We start from the raw sequence: 16,967 nt of genomic DNA, 5'->3' as shown, positions 1-16,967 counted from the left end.
CCATCAGAAACGTCAGTGAAGAGTGCCGCTAATTTTTGTAGCCATTCCAGTTGCCAGTAGCTACTTTTTTTTTATTTCTACAGGCACAGTGAAGATTTAAAGACAACGACGAACAACCTGTGTGTGCCATAAGAAGTGAAACTTGTTCCATTAAAACTATATTGCACGAAACCATAACGAGATACGGCAGTCGTAGCTACACTTTCATGACTGAGTTGTACATTTGGCGTGGTTGGTTGGTTTGTGGGGGTTAAAGGGACCAGACTGCTACGGTCATCGGTCCCTTTTTCCAAATACTAAAAATACCCACAGAGAATAAAAACGATCAACGGACGATAAGACAGACGACACAGAACCAGAGAAACGTAGACAAAGACCAGACAAGACGAACTAAAATCACACAGAGTGTGACGGTGGTTGGCCGACCATACAAACAAAAAGGGAAAAGCCAACCACCGAGAAACACATGAAAAAGAAAAATCAGACAAACCGTAGGCCATAGGCCAGAATCAACACAAAAACTCACACTTACATTAAGCAATAAAATCCCCCTGCCCGAATAAAACGCAGAACTATATCCGCTATGGAAGAGTCGTCAGAGAAAAGCGCAGAGAGCGTATCAGGTAGCGCAAAAGTCTGCCTGAGCACAGTTAAAAGGGCGCACTACAACAGAATATGGACCACCGTCAAGGACGCCCCACAACGACAATGAGGGGGATCCTCACGACACAGTAAATAACTGTGCGTGAGTCGGGTGTGGCCAATGCGGAGCCGACAAAGGACGACCGAGTCCCTGCGGTTGGCTCGCATGGATGACCGCCACACAGTGGTCGTCTCCTTGATACGGCGGAGTTTATTTGGCACGGGAAGGTTGCGCCAATCAGTGTCCCATAAACCGAAAACTTTGCGGCATAATAGTGCCCGCAAATCAGTCACTGGGAGGCCAATCTCCAGAGATGGTGCACTAGTGGCCTCTTTCGCCAGGCGGTCAACAGTTTCATTTCCGGGTATCCCAACATGGCCCGGGGTCCAAACAAAGACCACAGATCTGCAGCAACGGGCAAGAGGATGCAGGGACTCCTGGATAGTCATCACTAGACGAGAACGAGGGAAACACTGGTCGAGAGCTCGTAAACCGCTCAGGGAATCGCTACAGATAACTAAGGACTCGCCTGAGCAGGAGCGGATATACTCTAGGGCGCGAAAGATGGCGACCAGCTCAGCAGTGTAAACACTGTAGCTAGCCAGCAACGAACGTTGTTCAGAATGGTCCCCTAGAGTTAGTGCATAACCGACTAGACCAGCAACCATCGAACCGTCGGTACAGACAACGCCAGAGCCCTCATACGTGGCCAGGATGGAATAAAAGCGGCGTCGGAAGGCCACCGGAGGGACTGAGTCCTTCGGGCCCTGTGCCAAGTCGAGCCGAAGGCAAGGGCGAGGCACACACCATGGGGGTGCACGCAGAGAGGTCCGGAAAGGAGGTGATACAGGGAAACACCCAAGCCCGTAGAGAAGCTGTTTGACGCGTACGGCGATCGGACAACCCGACCTGGGCCGACGTTCTGGCAGACGGACGACGGACTGCGGGAACAGGACACGATAATTTGGATGCCCGGGCGAGCTAAAAACAGGGGCAGAATAAGCAGCCAGTAATTGTTGGCATCGTATCCGCAGTGGAGGGACACCTGCCTCCACAAGTATGCTGTCCACAGGGCTGGTCCGGAAGGCACCAGTGGCAAGGCGTATCCCGCTGTGCAGGATTGGGTCCAGCACCCGCAACGCAGATGGGGATGCTGAGCCATAAGCCAGACTTCCATAGTCCAGACTCCCATAGTCCAGACGGGACTGGATTAACGCCTGGTAAAGCCGTAGGAGAGTAGATCGGTCGACGCCCCACCTGGTGTGGCTCAGCCATCGCATAGCATTTAGATGCCGCCAACACGCCTGTTTAAGCTGCCGAATATGAGGCAGCCAAGTCAACCGGGCATCAAAAACCATCCCCAAAAACCTATGTGACTCCACGGCTGTGACGCCACGGCTGTGACGCCACGGCTCCGGGTGAACAGTGCGTCACCGGCAGGAATGCATAACGCAGGTCTTGGCTGCCGAAAACTGAAAACCGTGCGCTACAGCCCAAGACTGCGCCTTGCGGATTGCGCCCTGTAGCTGACGTTCAGCAGCTGCAATGCCAATAGAGCTGTAGTAAAGGCAGAAGTCGTCAGCATACAGGGAAGCGGAGACAGAATATCCCACGGCCGCAGCGAGCACGTTAATGGCTATTAAAAACAGACACTTAAAACAGAACCCTGTGGCACACCGTTCTCCTGGACTTGGGAGGAACTATATGAGGCCGCGACGTGCACGCCGAAGGTACGATACGAAAGAAAATTGCGGATATAGATTGGCAGAGGGCCCCGAAGACCCCATCCATGAAGCGTAGAAAGGATGTGATGACGCCATGTCGTATCATACGCCTTCCGCATGTCGAAAAAGACAGCGACCAGATGCTGACGGCGGGCAAAGGCAGTACGGATGGCCGACTCCAGGCTCACCAGATTGTCGGCGGCGGAGCGGCCTTTACGGAACCCACCCTGAGACGGAGCCAGAAGGCCCCGAGACTCCAGTACCCAATTCAAGCGCCGGCTCACCATCCGTTCAAGCAACTTGCAAAGGACGTTGGTGAGGCTAATGGGACGGTAGCTGTCCACCTCCTAAGGGTTCTTCCCCGGTTTCATAATGGGGACAACAAGACTTTCCCGCCATTGCGACGGAAACTCACCCTCGACCCAAATGCGGTTGTAAAGGTCGAGGAGGCGTCGCTGGCAGTCCACTGAAAGATGTTTCAGCATCTGAGAGTGGATGCTATCTGGGCCAGGAGCTGTATCAGGACAAGCGGCGAGGGCACTGCGGAATTCCCACTCACTGAATGGAACATTGTACAATTCAGGATGGTGGGTGCGAAAAGAAAGACTCCGACGCTCTATCCTCTTTTTAATGGAGCGGAAGCCCAAGGGGTAGTTGGCAGAAGCAGAATTCAGAGCAAAGTGCTCTTCCAAGCGGTTTGCAGTGACGTCGGAGTCAGTACAAACTGCTCCATTCAGTGAGAGCGCAGGGACGCTGACAGGGGTCCGATAGCCATAGAGGCGGCGAATCTTGGCCCAGACCTGTGACATGGAGACCAATGGTGGACACATACCGCTCCCAGCACTCCTGCTTGCGTTGGCGGATAATGCGGTGGGCTCGCCCACGCAGCCGTTTGAAGGCGATAAGGTGTTCGATTGAGGGATGTCGCTTGTAACGCTGGAGCGCCCGCCGGCGAGCTTTAATCGCTTCAGCGATCTCAGGCGACCACCAAAGCACAGTCCGCCGCCGAGGGGACCCAGAAGAACGGGGAATGGCAGATTCGGCGGCAGTAACGATGCCGGTGGTGACCGATTGAACCACTGCATCAATGTCATCGTTAGAGAGAGGCTCAATAGCGGCAGTGGAGGTGAACAAGTCCCAGTCAGCCTGATTCATACCCATCTGCTAGGGCGCCCAGAAGACTGACGCTGTGGCAGTGACAGAAAGATCGGAAAGTGGTCACTACCACACAGGTCGTCATGCACTCTCCATTGGACAGACGGTAAGAGGCTAGGGCTACAGATGGCAAGGTCAATGGCGGAGTATGTGCCATGCGCCACACTGAAGTGTGTGAAGGCACCATCATTTAATTCGAGAGATCGAGCTGCGCCAATATATACTCAACGATGGCGTCTCGACCTGTTGCCACCGACCCACCCCACAGATGGTTATGGGCGTTAAAGTCGCCCAGTAACAAGAAAGGTGGCGGCAATTGGGCTATCAGAGCAGCCAGGACATGCTGCGCGACATCACCATCCGGTGGAAGGTAAAGACTGCAGACGGTAACAGCCTATGGCGTCCACACCCGAACAGCGACAGCTTCTAAAGGTGTTTGGAGAGGTACAGACCCGCTGTGAAGAGAGTTCAGGACATAGATGCAGACGCCACCAGAAACCCTTTCATAAGCTGCCCGGTTCTTATAATAACCCCTTTAGCCATGGAGAGCGGGGGTTCGCATTGCCGGAAACCAAGTTTCCTGCAGAGCAATGCAGAGGAAAGGGTGAAGGCTGATAAGTTGGCGGAGCTCAGCTAGATGGTGGAAGAAACCTCTGCAGTTCCACTGGAGGATGGTGTTGTCCATGGCTGAGAAAGGCGTGACGGGACTGGGAAGGGAGATTACGCCGCTGGGTCACCTGCTGCCTCCGAATTAGCACCTGTGATAGTGCTTTCCATGGCGTCTGATGGACCGGCGAGATCGAGGTCCTCAGCGGACGCCAGAATCTCCACCGCATCCTCAGACGCAGAGCTGGAAGGTTGCGGTGGGATGGCTGCCACCGCGAGTTCCTTGGGCTGGAGCTCTTCTTGGGTTTCTCACGCCGTTCCTTGGGTCGCACCGACTGGGAGGGCTTCACCGATTCAGTCTCCGGGACGGAGGAGGATCGTGAAGCCCTACGACCAGCTGATTGCGGGCACTTACGCCACTGTCGGTCGTCAGCCTTCTCGCTGGCGGAAACCTGGGAAGATAGGGACCCAAAGGACCCCTTGCGAGCGTGAGAAGCCGAAGAAGTTGGACACTTCTCCGGCTTAGAAGTGGGGACGGACGTCCCCGATGGGTGGGATGGTGTTGCTCCTGAGGTAGGTGGCGCAGGTGCAACCCGGTTGGTAGAGCCCCCCACTGGAGAGGGGGCAGGAGGAGTTTCACTACTCGTCGATCCGGCCACAATTGGAGAAACAGACGGGGCTAGCACAGGTGTTGTAGCAGCAGCGTAGGAAGATGTCATTCTCACAGGATGGAGTCGGTCGTATTTCCTTTTGGCCTCAGTATAGGTTAGTCGGTCCAGGGTCTTGTATTCCATGATTTTACCCTCTTTTTGGAAAATTCGGCAGTCTGACGAGCAAGGTGAATGGTGCTCCCCGCAGTTGACACAGATGGGAGGCGGGGCACATGGAGTATTGGGATGTGATGGGCGTTCGCAATTTCGACACGTGAGGCTGGAAGTACAGCGGGATGACATATGGCCGAACTTCCAGCACTTAAAGCACCGCATCGGGGGAGGGATATAGGGCTTAACGTCACATCGGTAGACCATCACCTTGACCTTTTCCAGTAATGTATCCTCTTCGAAGGCCAAGATGAAGGCACCGGTAGCAATCTGATTTTCCTTCGGACCCCGATGAACGCGCCGGACGAAATGTAAACTGGCGCGCAGCTCTTCATCCCTGGACCATATTTAAACTCTTATGGGGTGTGATCCTAACGGCAACATCCCCCAACTTGTCACAAGCGCGTAACCATCGTGACTGGGCAGAGGATGCCGTTTGTATCAGGACTGACCCAGAGCGCATTTTTGACAAGCCCTCCACCTCCCCAAACTTGTCCTCTAAATGCTCGACGAAGAACTGAGGCTTTGTGGAGAGAAAAGACTCCCCATCAGCCCTCGTACAAACTAAGAAGCGGGGCGAATAACTGCTACTGCCATCCTGAGACTTACGTTCCTCCCACGGTGTGGCCAGGGAGGGGGACGTTTTCGGATCGTACTTCTGAGCGTTAAACTGAGCCCGAGAACGCTTAGAGACTGCTGGCAGCTGGCCACCAAGGAGAGACGATGTTCCACGCTTCATTGCGGGTCATTCGCCCTGATGCCACCTACTCCGACCAAGGGGCCTCCCCACGGGCGCCACCCAGCCACGGCAAGAGCCACCTGGCAGGATGGCCGTTGCCGGGAGTCCCGATACCCCAGGAGGATAGGCATCTACTCCTTGGCATACGTGGGGAGTTAACGGCGCAGGCGTCAGTAGAGCGATCCCTGTGTTGTCAGGGGGCTACAACCAATAGGGTACATGGCGGCTCCACCACAACGGACTGGCTACCGTGCTGGATGTTGGGTAACATGTGGTCCATGGTCACCGTCGGTGCAGAAAGAGGCACTGCACAGTGCAAGGTGTAATCTGCACGCAGAAACAGAGTCATGCCCAAGAGATGGAAAGCGGACAGGACTGCAGTTCAACGGTGTATAAGCTGGCGAAAGGTCTGATCGCAAGATGGACACAATGCACCAAGTAAGGCGCCCTTCCCCAATCGGCTCGCTCTTCGGAAAATTTTGAGAGATGGAGGTCAAACCCAACAGGGGACCATCATATAAGGCCCAAAAGTTTGAGACTCCTTTTAGTCGCCTTTTACGACACGCAGGAATACCGCGGGCCTATTCTAACCCCCGCACCCGCAGGGGGACATTTGGCGTGAGTACAATTATTTTTTATTAATTTTTGACACGTTTCGGTGGCTGGTCATATACAGTATCACAGAAAATTGTTGCAACGTATCGATGTTGTCACTAAAAATCATGTGTGGAAATTGTTCTCTTAGCTACTTCAATGAATAGACTTCACAACAAGCCTTGCCATATACCTGTAATGAGTGTTTCCGAAGTGTCGTGTCGTATCCAGCGAGATGGCACTGAAATTAACGAACTGTATCCACATACGGGAGATTCGGTGTTCAAACCCCCGTCTGCTCACGCAGATTTAACTTTGTTTCCGTAAGGCGATATCGATAGATGTCGAACCATCTTTTTGAAAGACACGGCTGGTTCAGTGCCCTTACCCTTGTCCTAGACGAGCTTATAACCCCTCTCTTATCACCCCTCTCTTGTGGCCTCTTCATCGTTGGAACGTTAAATGATAATATTCCTTGACATTACGACAGAAGGAGCCGGTTAGTGCGCTAATTCCGTTAGATTTGCATCCGAGAGGGGTCATGTTCAAATACAATAAGCTTATAAGACATTTCTCGTATATCGCTCTTAACAAAGGCCACATCACCAACGACCCATTTTTATTTTACTATGAGCGTCCAACGTAGCAAGTAGTAGATGTCGTTAAGACATAACGAGAGTCGGAATGACGTAGAAATCCTTTTACTGTTGTGTTTTTTTTAGACTGTTGTTGCTTTTTTTCAAGTTCTTCGTAAGGATCTACACATTTTACGACTGTTTCCGGATTATCTCACTGAGATGTTTTTGTGATACAGTCCTAATACTGAGCAAAGTTTATACGTTGGTAGTCGTCCAACACCACCTGCTGTTTTATGAGACGTAAAGTCCAATTGGAGTAAAACAATCGTGAATGGTGGTCATTGGGCCTCGTCACAAAAGCTACCCTCACCACCGATCTGTTGTTAGACATTTCAATCTTAACGGATGAGGCATTATGGTGGCATTGCTTGAAATACTTTTTCGCAGAACAGTGGCTTGATGCTGTGCCACAGATGACAAGATCAGGCCTAAAGGTTACCGCCCGATATCGATTACGGGGCTTACTTCACGCTTTCTGGTTCGGTGGGAATTCCGGCAGGTCAGTGACTTCATCTGCTATGTTCCGTCCTTTTGATGTTAGCTCTGACGAAAATACAAGGGAATGTGAGAAAAGTGCGTTTGGTTATGTTGTTCAGTTATTTTCGTGCTCCACTGGTGACAGGCACAGTCAGTCATTACGACGTGAAGCGTAACAGCGTATTTCCCCCAACGCACGAATATGAATGCACTTAGCCGATTTGTGAGAGTAGTGAATATTTATATAACGTCTAGGATAGATAAAGCTTCATCCTGAATGTGTAGCTACAAACAAAACATACATTTAAACGTATCCAACGTGGCCGAAACGTTGGTTTTCTCCAGTAGTTGTTTTATACAATGTGACGCGGTATCATATGCAGAAAACTTTTATGTCGACGTATTCAAGAGTTTTGCTACAGAGCAGGAGAGATGATAACTGCAAATGAATCATGTTTGTTGCTGAAATTACTGTTATCGTCGCTCAGAATGTTTGATTCACTGACTTGGAGATCAAAAGTTTTGATGAGTCTGCACTTCTCCTTTCCTATTGCAAAATAACGTAAAAACTGAGAAAGGAAAGTGTCCTTTCTATCAGTATAGCATTTACATATACTCAAATGTTCATAATCCATGTTTGTTTAACGACATAATTCGTAAGTGGGTAACTGTAAGACAAGACCGCATACAGTATGTCTAGTTGCTTATGAAGTCGCAAGATGTTTGTTTCTTACGATGTGACAACATTACACCAAGGCTAAACATAGAACTGTCAGCGAGATTGCACTGAACGCAATTGAATGGAAAATGTCGTACTACATTGTTTTCATACATTCTACTTGATAATTGATCGAGATGCTTATTACATGAAAACTCTGAGCGTATGTTACCCCCCTTCAATTATTTTGTGCGATATACATGTGAGCTTTTGCCCATTGCCATCTTTAATTCGCTTCGATTTGTTTGTGCAGTCAGGTCATCACATCACTGGTACGCGTACGTGTGAATATGAGGCCACTGTTCTCCAAATGACAGTAAGAAGAGACTGTGTAAACCAGGTTCTAGTGTCTCGCGTCTTAAGCCCTCCCGTCTTCCTCGTTTCAATTGGACATCATATTGTAACGGCCTATTACCTGTTAAACTGAGATAATCTCACGTAGATTAAGATCATTACTTACACTCTAACACGCCAATTAGAAAAGGAATGAAAACTACGTCTGTACATTGTCCACAAACCTTAGTTCTTCACACCAGTTTGGTGACATTCTTCATAATTCGTATATACATTTTAAGTAATTCTATAGGATATGCTTTAGGCCTTACTGCCCCACGTCTTGGTCAAAGTAACGCCCATACTGAGGCAGTCTGAGGATAGACGTCCACAGTTAAAACTAAGCACTATGATATTAGGTAAGGTAGAAATGATAGATATTGGCTGTTTGTGGTGCGTGTCATATAAATGAATAGCTGCTCTGTGGATACGCTGAAGTTACGATTTCTCAGCGTTTCAATTAAAAACTTTGTTTGCCGGTATAACGCTGTTAAGGTGCATGTGCAGACGACCGTGATATGGCCTTGCGTTCGTAGGGTAGTATGTTAATCTGCCCATCTGAAAATCTTTCAGAGGTTGTGATGATGAAACACAGTCAGCTAGAAGCCTTTTTAATGGGTTTTTGCATGTCCCAAGTGTAATACGGTAGAGCCATAACACTCGATACAGTTGCTCAGGGCGTGGTCGGAACAGTGTACCCGGCAGATATTTTGGCATTACGTTCATTTACCAATTTATCTCGATTCCATTGCCGCCTTATACGAAAAAAAAATTACGCGTGAGGAGATATAACGCAGCTGAAGGTCAGTGATGTATCATAGAGCACATCTTAAACTGTTCTCTTTAAATATCGGAATTTCGAATATGAAGAAAATACAAGTAATAGCATCACTGACACGATTTAAATATTTAGATAACTGGTATGTTTACAGGAAAATTTCTGAATTACTTACGATGGACTTAAACGGTTTAATCGATTTCGTAGTCATGTTTGCATTGTCGACGCGATTTCCTTTAAACGCTGTCGATGCACCCTTCGTTAATATGAAATAGCGTAATTTTGAATGAAAAAGAAACTGAAATAACGTCAAATTATGATACACTTGCATTGCCTTCTTTTCTTGTAACTTAAACAATGTTTGTTAGCTCTCGACACTTATTGCACGATTGTATCGGTCAGATAACACTAGGTGTTAATTTAAGTATTTACTATTCAGCTGTTAAAGTTTTAGTTCTGCGCTAAATGACAAGAGTAAAAAGTCGGTGCGATCAGTAAGCTACAGCATACGATACTCCGTATGTGAAACATCGAGGTCGGTATGGGCGAGTCCAAGCTGCGTGTTCCTGACGCACTCCAGTCGCTATTTAACGATCACGCAGCTTAAGTAACATCGGTGGGCATTCTGATCTCACGGCCTTATTCGTGCGAAAATCTTCAGCGATATTAAGGGAATTACCGAAAAAATGAGTCCTATTTAAAAAATCTGACTTCTAAACTTAAAGGAAATATTTGACATTTTTTTCCTGCTGTCCGCACAACTCTCATTCCAGCAGTTCTGTCTGTCATCTCACAAACTTCTTTGTGAAGACAAATGTAAAGTATTGTCCTTCGTAAAACATAAAATAGTAGTTTCTGAGGGGATAAGTAATGGAGCACAAGTGCGGTCAATATGTTATGCAAATATCTGGGAGTTAACAACGTGTGGGGCATAGAGAGGCACTATCACATAAGCTTAGTTAGTGGGTGACGAAATGGTATGCTCAGACTTGTTGACAGAACACTGGAGTACTGTAGTTTATTATAGAAAAACTGGTGCGAAACATGTTCAGTGCCTGTATTGACGTACTGTTAAAATTTGTGGGATCCACGCAGGATTGAAGTAACAGAAGACGTCGAGCTAATACGAAGAACGTAACGTAACGCAAAGCGTCGCAGATCGTTAGTCCAGTGGGAGATTGTAATGAAAACACTGAAAAGTATCAGCTGGCACGACGCCCAATTAGAAAATTTATACTATGGGTCATCACGGCTTAGTCAACGAGTATTCTTCAGCGTAATCCTTCGTACACGTGGAGGTGGAATTAGAGACTCGGCGTCTTTTCGCGATCCACCCGTGAACTAGTGCGGTAAATGGTTTAGGTGGCAGAAAGCACCTCAGTATAGGACCGATGCAGGTACAGACATTTTGCATCACTGGAGGTGCAAATGACGCGGGTAAGCACGGCAGAGAAGGGTCGGGGGCAGGCAGCGTGGGTGAGGTATGTTTGCAGTCGATCGGAAGCCTATCGCGGAGACGTGGACGCAAGCCAGCCAGCGGCAGGGCAGTAGGTGTGAGTGGGGGTGCGGTGAGCGGCCTGGGCCGACGTCCCAGCTTCAACAGGTAGGTGTGGCCCCTGGCGCCGCCCGCTAGGTCACTGCGGCTACGGAGCAAGGCCACGGCTGGGCACAGCCCACGACCACCACCAATTACTCCTCGTCCTCTACAGCCGTCGTCAACAGCTGCGACAAATAGTTTAGAGTCGAAAGTCAGAAACGATCACGTTGTCTCGGGACGCGCGGAACTCTCAGCTTGCGAAAAGAGGTGGTTTAAGAGAGAGAGAGAGAGAGAGAGAGAGAGAGAGAGAGAGAGAGAGAGAGAGAGCATACATGAACGGGAACGTCGCTAGGGCGGTCTGTTTACCTTAGTGGTGCTCGGAGCGACAGCAGGCTCTTCCAGGCTTTCTACCTCGTGGTCGGTGCGAGAAGTTGAAGAAACGATTGGCGCCACAGCCTCTCGAGATGTCATCGCTGGGTCTCCTAGCCTAGACCATGGCGGCGCCGCGGTCGGCGCTCGGGCGAGCTGACTAGCGCACGACCATAGCTACGGAGTTGTGCGGCGCGGAAAATGTGAGACCGGAGTGTCGGTTTCGCCCGCAAAAGCGACGGGCGGCGGGGCCGAGCAGTGTGTGCAGCAGGTATCGCGCGATCTCCGGGCCGCACTGCGCGGAGAGCGGCAGGCGGCGCGGTTGGCGGTGGCGCGAGAGCCGGCAGCAGCCGTTCGTACCCGGGGGTGGCGCGGCGCGGCGCGGCAGAGCCAAGGCGCGCAGACGGCGGCTCGCTGCCTCACTGGCGGCGCGACCCGGCAAAAAATGTATGCAAAACACGGTCACTGCGGCAACGTGCAAGGTGGCTATGGCAATATCGGCGGGCGCAAAACACCTGGCGCCGCTTCGTAGGCGGTCGGCGGGCGTCGGCCGGCGCCGGCGACGCCCCGTATCGATCGCGGCGCCGGCTGGTAGCGGCGAGCTGCGAGGCGAGCGGGCAGCGGGGAGCGGGGCCGTCCTGGATGGAGGTCACCTCACCTCACCTCACCTCACCTCACCTCGCGCGCGCGCTCGCACGCACGCACGCACCGGGTCATAGGCGACGCTCCTGTCCGCCAGGACTTCATTTCGCACTCATCCAGATAACTATTTCATTCGGATAATCGAAAATCCGGACAATACCAAATTACAGTGACGCAAGAAAAAAAACCGCAACACCAAGAAGAAGTTGTGCGACGTAAACGAAAGTTGATGGGCGTGTTTCTATATCTGAGTGGCTGGCTGGCTGGCTGCTGTGGGGGACGGGCCAAACAGTTATGTCGCCGGTCCCATCGCATTAGGGAAGCATGCGGAAGGGAGTCAACTGTGCTCTTTCAAAGGAATCATCCCAGCAGTTGCGTGAAGCGATTTACGGAAGTCACGGAAAACCTAACTCAGGATGGTCGGACGCGAGTTTGAACCGTCGTCCTCCCAGAACGCGGGTGCAGTGTGCGGCGTCACCTCACGCGGTCTATATCGGAAAGATGTCTATTCAGATTTCACCCTATCGCATAATAGTAGCGCCCCTACGAGGACGCAAATCAGGTTGACTTAAAAAAATGGTTCAAATGGCTTTGAGTACTGTGGGACTTAACTGCTGAGGTCATCAGTCGCCTAGAACTTAGAACTACTTAAACCTAACTAACCTAAGGACATCACACACATCCATGCCCGAGGCAGGATTCGAACCTGCGACCGTAGCGGTGGCGCGGTTCCAGACTGTAGCGCCTACAACCGCTCGGTCACTACGGCCGGCCAGGTTGACTAAATACACGCTGTAACGGTCAGGAGCGTTAGTAACATTTGAGATTGAATGTGATGAGTTGGTGTTAGTCAAGAATGCCTTTCAAGCATCAACACGTCACTGCGTTTGGACGAGGTCTTGTCATAGGGCAACGAGAAGCTGGATGTTCCCTCTGCGATACTGCAGAAACATTGCGCAGGAATGTAGCCACTGTACAGTCATAAATTTACTTATTATCTAATATAATTCCATTACTGAATCGCATTTCTCTAAGTTGTGGAACACCCGTCTCCGCCACCTATTCTCTCTTCATTATACACAATTTCTCCAGCCACACATTCCCTTTAGAATGCAGAATAAACAGCAGCCAGTCGGTGCAAAAACAGGCGTGAACCTCTGTGGGCTTTACACTATCCTAACGAAGATTTTTGCTTTATTCCAGGCCTTAGCTCACGTCGTTATTCATCCAGTAGATCCGGAAGGCTTGCGTAGACCTGGTCAGTTATTTTCAGATAACCACAAAAAAGGTTCGCTTGTATCTCAGAAAATGATGGACTTCCTTTTTTTGTACAGGATCAGTACTTTCCACTCACTGCTATTTTCTTTTTAGTGTAAAGTAATGGTTCAACTTCTCAATACGGTAACAAATAAGCGCAGAAAATGAATTGGTTTCTTTTTGAAACGGAATCTACCTTATTTTCAGAAATCAAAACCAAAACTCATCTTTTGTGTTGCTGATGCCTGTGTGTGTCCCAAGAACACAGCTACTGATTTTTGAACGACACACATGATTTAGTTGCTGTGCGTCTTTATCTCATGCGTCTGTAATGGTCGCCTAAGCTTTTCCAGAATGAAATGACATTACTGTGAAGTAATCTTCAACACTGGAAGTTTGTCTGCAGCAGATCGATGACGAAACCAAGATGTAACTTTCATTTGTTCAATGTGGTCTCTCAATGCACTTCTTGCCGTTAATGGAACTGTGTTGAAACAGTACTTGACGTGACTGATGACCTTAGCAGTTAAGTCCCATAGGCTTTCACACACATTTGAACATACTGTGGTGTACAAAGTAAACTGTCGTCAACCCGGGTTCTGACAGGTTCAATGCGCCCGGCACGAATTCATTTCTTGTGCTGACGTCTTCATATCAGACTAGCCCTTGCACATTATGACCTCAATTATGTGTTTGATATTTTCCAATCTCTGCCTTCCCCTTCAGTTTTTACTCTCGACTCCTTCCACTATACCACGCAAGTTACTCCCTGATGTCTTAACAAATGCCTCATCATACTCTCTTCTTGCCATTGTTTTCCATGTGTTCCTTTCGTCGCCGATTCCACAGAGAGCCCATCACTACTTATCTGTCCACCAAATTTCCAACATCTTCACAAAGCACGATATCTCAAACGCTTCGATTTTCCCATTGTCCATAATACGCTCCCATATAATACGCAGTGCTCCAAAACTACTTCTCGGAAATTTCTGCCACACATTAAGGCTGATACTTGATAATAGCATGCTTTTATTGGCCAGGAATGCCTTTTTTGCCTGTGCTAATCCCCTTTTTATGTCTTCCTTGCTTCGTCCGTCACGTGCCGTTTTGCTTCCAAAGTAGCAGAATTCCTCAACGTTGTTTACTTCATAGTCCCCAATTTTTATGTTAAATTTATCGCAAATCTCATTTCCGTGTCTCATTACTTTTGTCTTTCTTCGTTTTACTCTCAACCCATATTCTGTACTTATTACATTGTTCATTCCATTTATCATGTCTGTAATTCTTCGGTTTCACTGAGGACAGCACTGTCATCAGCTAACCTTATCATTGATATCTTTTCAACCTGAATTTTATCCCACTTTCTAACCTTTCTTTTCTTTCCGCCATTGCTTTCTCAATGCATGGATTGAAGCGTAGAGGCGTGAAACTACATCCCTGTGAAATCATTTTTAATCCGAGCACTTTGTCCTTGGTCTTCCATTCTTACTGCTCGCAAGTCTTCGTCTTCCCTGTAGTGTCGCATTTCTTCCTCACTCACGTCATTAGACACATAAGGGTATGTGACGTTATTTCAGTGATAAAAAAATAAGTGAAATTTGCAAAGAACTTGGTAGTATAAACGCACTTATCAGTATGAAGTTACACCCGCTGTGGCCTGGATGCAGAATATTGTCATCCAATCCCACTCACTCTAATCGACTTAAGAAAGCCGCCGAGTTCTTAATGTGGTGCTGACCCCGCCCTGCTATAGGTAGGAAACTAGATTGGAAAGGGAGTCATGAAACTACTGCACCCTCTCCTGGGGCAGGATTGCCCACAACTCTGGAACTGGTGCTTGATAATCTAGGTATTGAGGCTCGAGAAGGTCCCACGTACGTTCTAGTTGGAACAGATACGGGAATCATGCTGGCCACAGTACTATCTCAACATCAAGCAGACAGTTCATAGACAGGGACGAACATTATCCTACTGGAAAATTGTACCACGATACTATAGCACGAGAGGTAACATATGAGGAGGACACAATATGTCCCTGACATACCGTCATGCCGTCGGAATTCCCTCAATCACTACCAGCAGTGCCCTGAAGTCATACTCGATGGCTCCCCACACCGTGACGCCACTGTGCCTGTGTGTCACCATGTCGCCGTCATACCGCCAACGACGGTCACCAGGGGTGGTGCGGAACCGCGATTCCCCGCTGAACACATGCAGCACCAGTTATCACCAAGTCGTTCCTCCAGGTCACGGGACCAATCCCAACGCAGCCGATTGTGTTGTGGTGTTGCTAGTCTTCGAATAATGGCGCAGGCCAACATATAATGTTGCAGGGAGATGAGATAACTTACGGGAACATAGTCGGGTGACGTCGTCAACAACCCCTAATATCTCGACAGGAGCACATCCTGCCATTTTCAAGGCAAAACTGTAGCAAGTAAGTGCTGTGCAAGCGAATTAAAAAAACACACACACACACGCGCGCGCACACACACACACACACACACACACACACACACACACACACACACACACACACACACACACACACACACACACACACACACACACACACACACACACACACACACACACACACACACACACACACACACACTGTAAACTGTAAAGACCAGCGCTACCACGAACCAAAGATGACCAACGTCAGAAATTATCGTAATAATCTTGGAATTAATAATCGACAGGTGAAGTAGCATAAACTATATCCATCTGTTCTTTGACAAGTAAGAGAGCAGGATTCAATGCAGATTCAAACAAAAACCACCATCGTCCATAAGGTTACCTGCTAATTAAATTTCAACAGCTACATTAATAATACGATCACAGTAGCTGGAAATGCATTCTAGAATCTCTGTGCTGTTACATTCCATACAATGACCGGTGTCAAGACAATACTCTGGAGTGGTGAATTTGCCCGGCTGTTGTAAGAGTGTGACGTTTATGCTCAGAACCAATAGAAGACATGCCACAACTGTAGTGATTGCGATATGCGCCCGCTTTACGCAAATCAAGATTATCCTTTACGGAACCTAGAAGGCCCTGACCTTAGATGTGATGGAAGTATTTGGCGCCACCTCGATATCGTCATCACTCACCCGGTACACAGTTGGTCGATAACGCAACGAAAGTGGCTTAGAGATGGGCTAATTTAGCTGACAAACGCTCAGGGTCCGAGATGATATGCGGCCCGTCAAACCAAGGTACGAAACACCCCTTCACTCTGAGCCGGATGATAACTGTCAGCCTGCAGATACAAATCAGTGTCAGTAGGCTTCATATAAACAGCGTGTCTCAACGTATTATCCACCTTACTCGTGGCCAACATATCAATCGGGAATAACAGGTGACAATGGGCTTCCCATCGCAGCTCCATCCTTTTGTTTGCAATACTGGTCATTGAATAAAAAGTAATTGGAAGTCAACATATGTTTAAACGGGTTCGTTAGATCAGCCTCCTGAAGAAAAGTTTATCACCACAGGTGGACACCAAGAGTCTCAGTTCTTACCGTACTGTTACCCCTAGGTTATATGACCAGCCTTAGGTTCAGAAGGGAGAGTTTCCTCTTCGATTGAGAGTAACATTGGTGCTCCGACATATCGTGTAACAAAACACTTTGCTACACTGTTGAGTCCTATTGTAGGGCGGTGTCAGCACCACATTAAGAGCTCGGCGGCTTTCTTAAATTGTTTAGAGGGAGTGGGTTTGAATGACTTACACTTAAGTAAGTTTTGATATAGTGTCTCTTCACTCGTGATCCTGTGTCTGATGCGTTGTGGTTGACTGAGGACAGGTTTTGGTGCTGATTTAACGAAGCTATTTCCACATGTGCTGACCTACACTTACCAGTACAACGAGCAGACAAGAGTAGTTGCGATGGGAGGCCCGTTGCCCCCTGTTATTGTCAATTTCTTTGT

The 16,967-nt window shown here is 48.8% G+C and overlaps 2 protein-coding genes across 11 annotated transcripts in view; one reads left to right on the top strand and one right to left on the bottom strand.

Annotated features, from left to right (window-relative positions):
* LOC126272091 (voltage-dependent L-type calcium channel subunit beta-1) overlaps positions 1 to 11,649 on the bottom strand; it is a 2,208,268-nt gene extending 2,196,619 nt beyond the window's left edge. For 6 of the 10 annotated variants that reach the window (XM_049974653.1, XM_049974656.1, XM_049974658.1 and 3 more), the window contains exon 1: positions 11,130 to 11,622. In XM_049974653.1, coding sequence (XP_049830610.1) covers positions 11,130 to 11,234 — 105 coding nt within the window. In that variant the 5' untranslated portion in view covers positions 11,235 to 11,622. Of the gene's footprint in view, positions 1 to 11,129 lie in introns of all 10 variants that reach the window. The other 4 variants (XM_049974664.1, XM_049974661.1, XM_049974659.1 and 1 more) reach the window with 4 other exon arrangements.
* The window catches only part of LOC126272093 (protein abrupt-like), a 546,798-nt gene that overhangs the window by 350,022 nt on the left and 179,809 nt on the right, over positions 1 to 16,967 (top strand). The window lies entirely within an intron of this gene.

This window comes from Schistocerca gregaria, chromosome 5, assembly GCF_023897955.1.
Source record: "Schistocerca gregaria isolate iqSchGreg1 chromosome 5, iqSchGreg1.2, whole genome shotgun sequence".
Lineage (NCBI taxonomy): Eukaryota > Metazoa > Arthropoda > Insecta > Orthoptera > Acrididae > Schistocerca > Schistocerca gregaria.
Note: the sequence above shows the minus strand (reverse complement) of the source record. Positions and strands in the feature narration are given on the sequence as shown.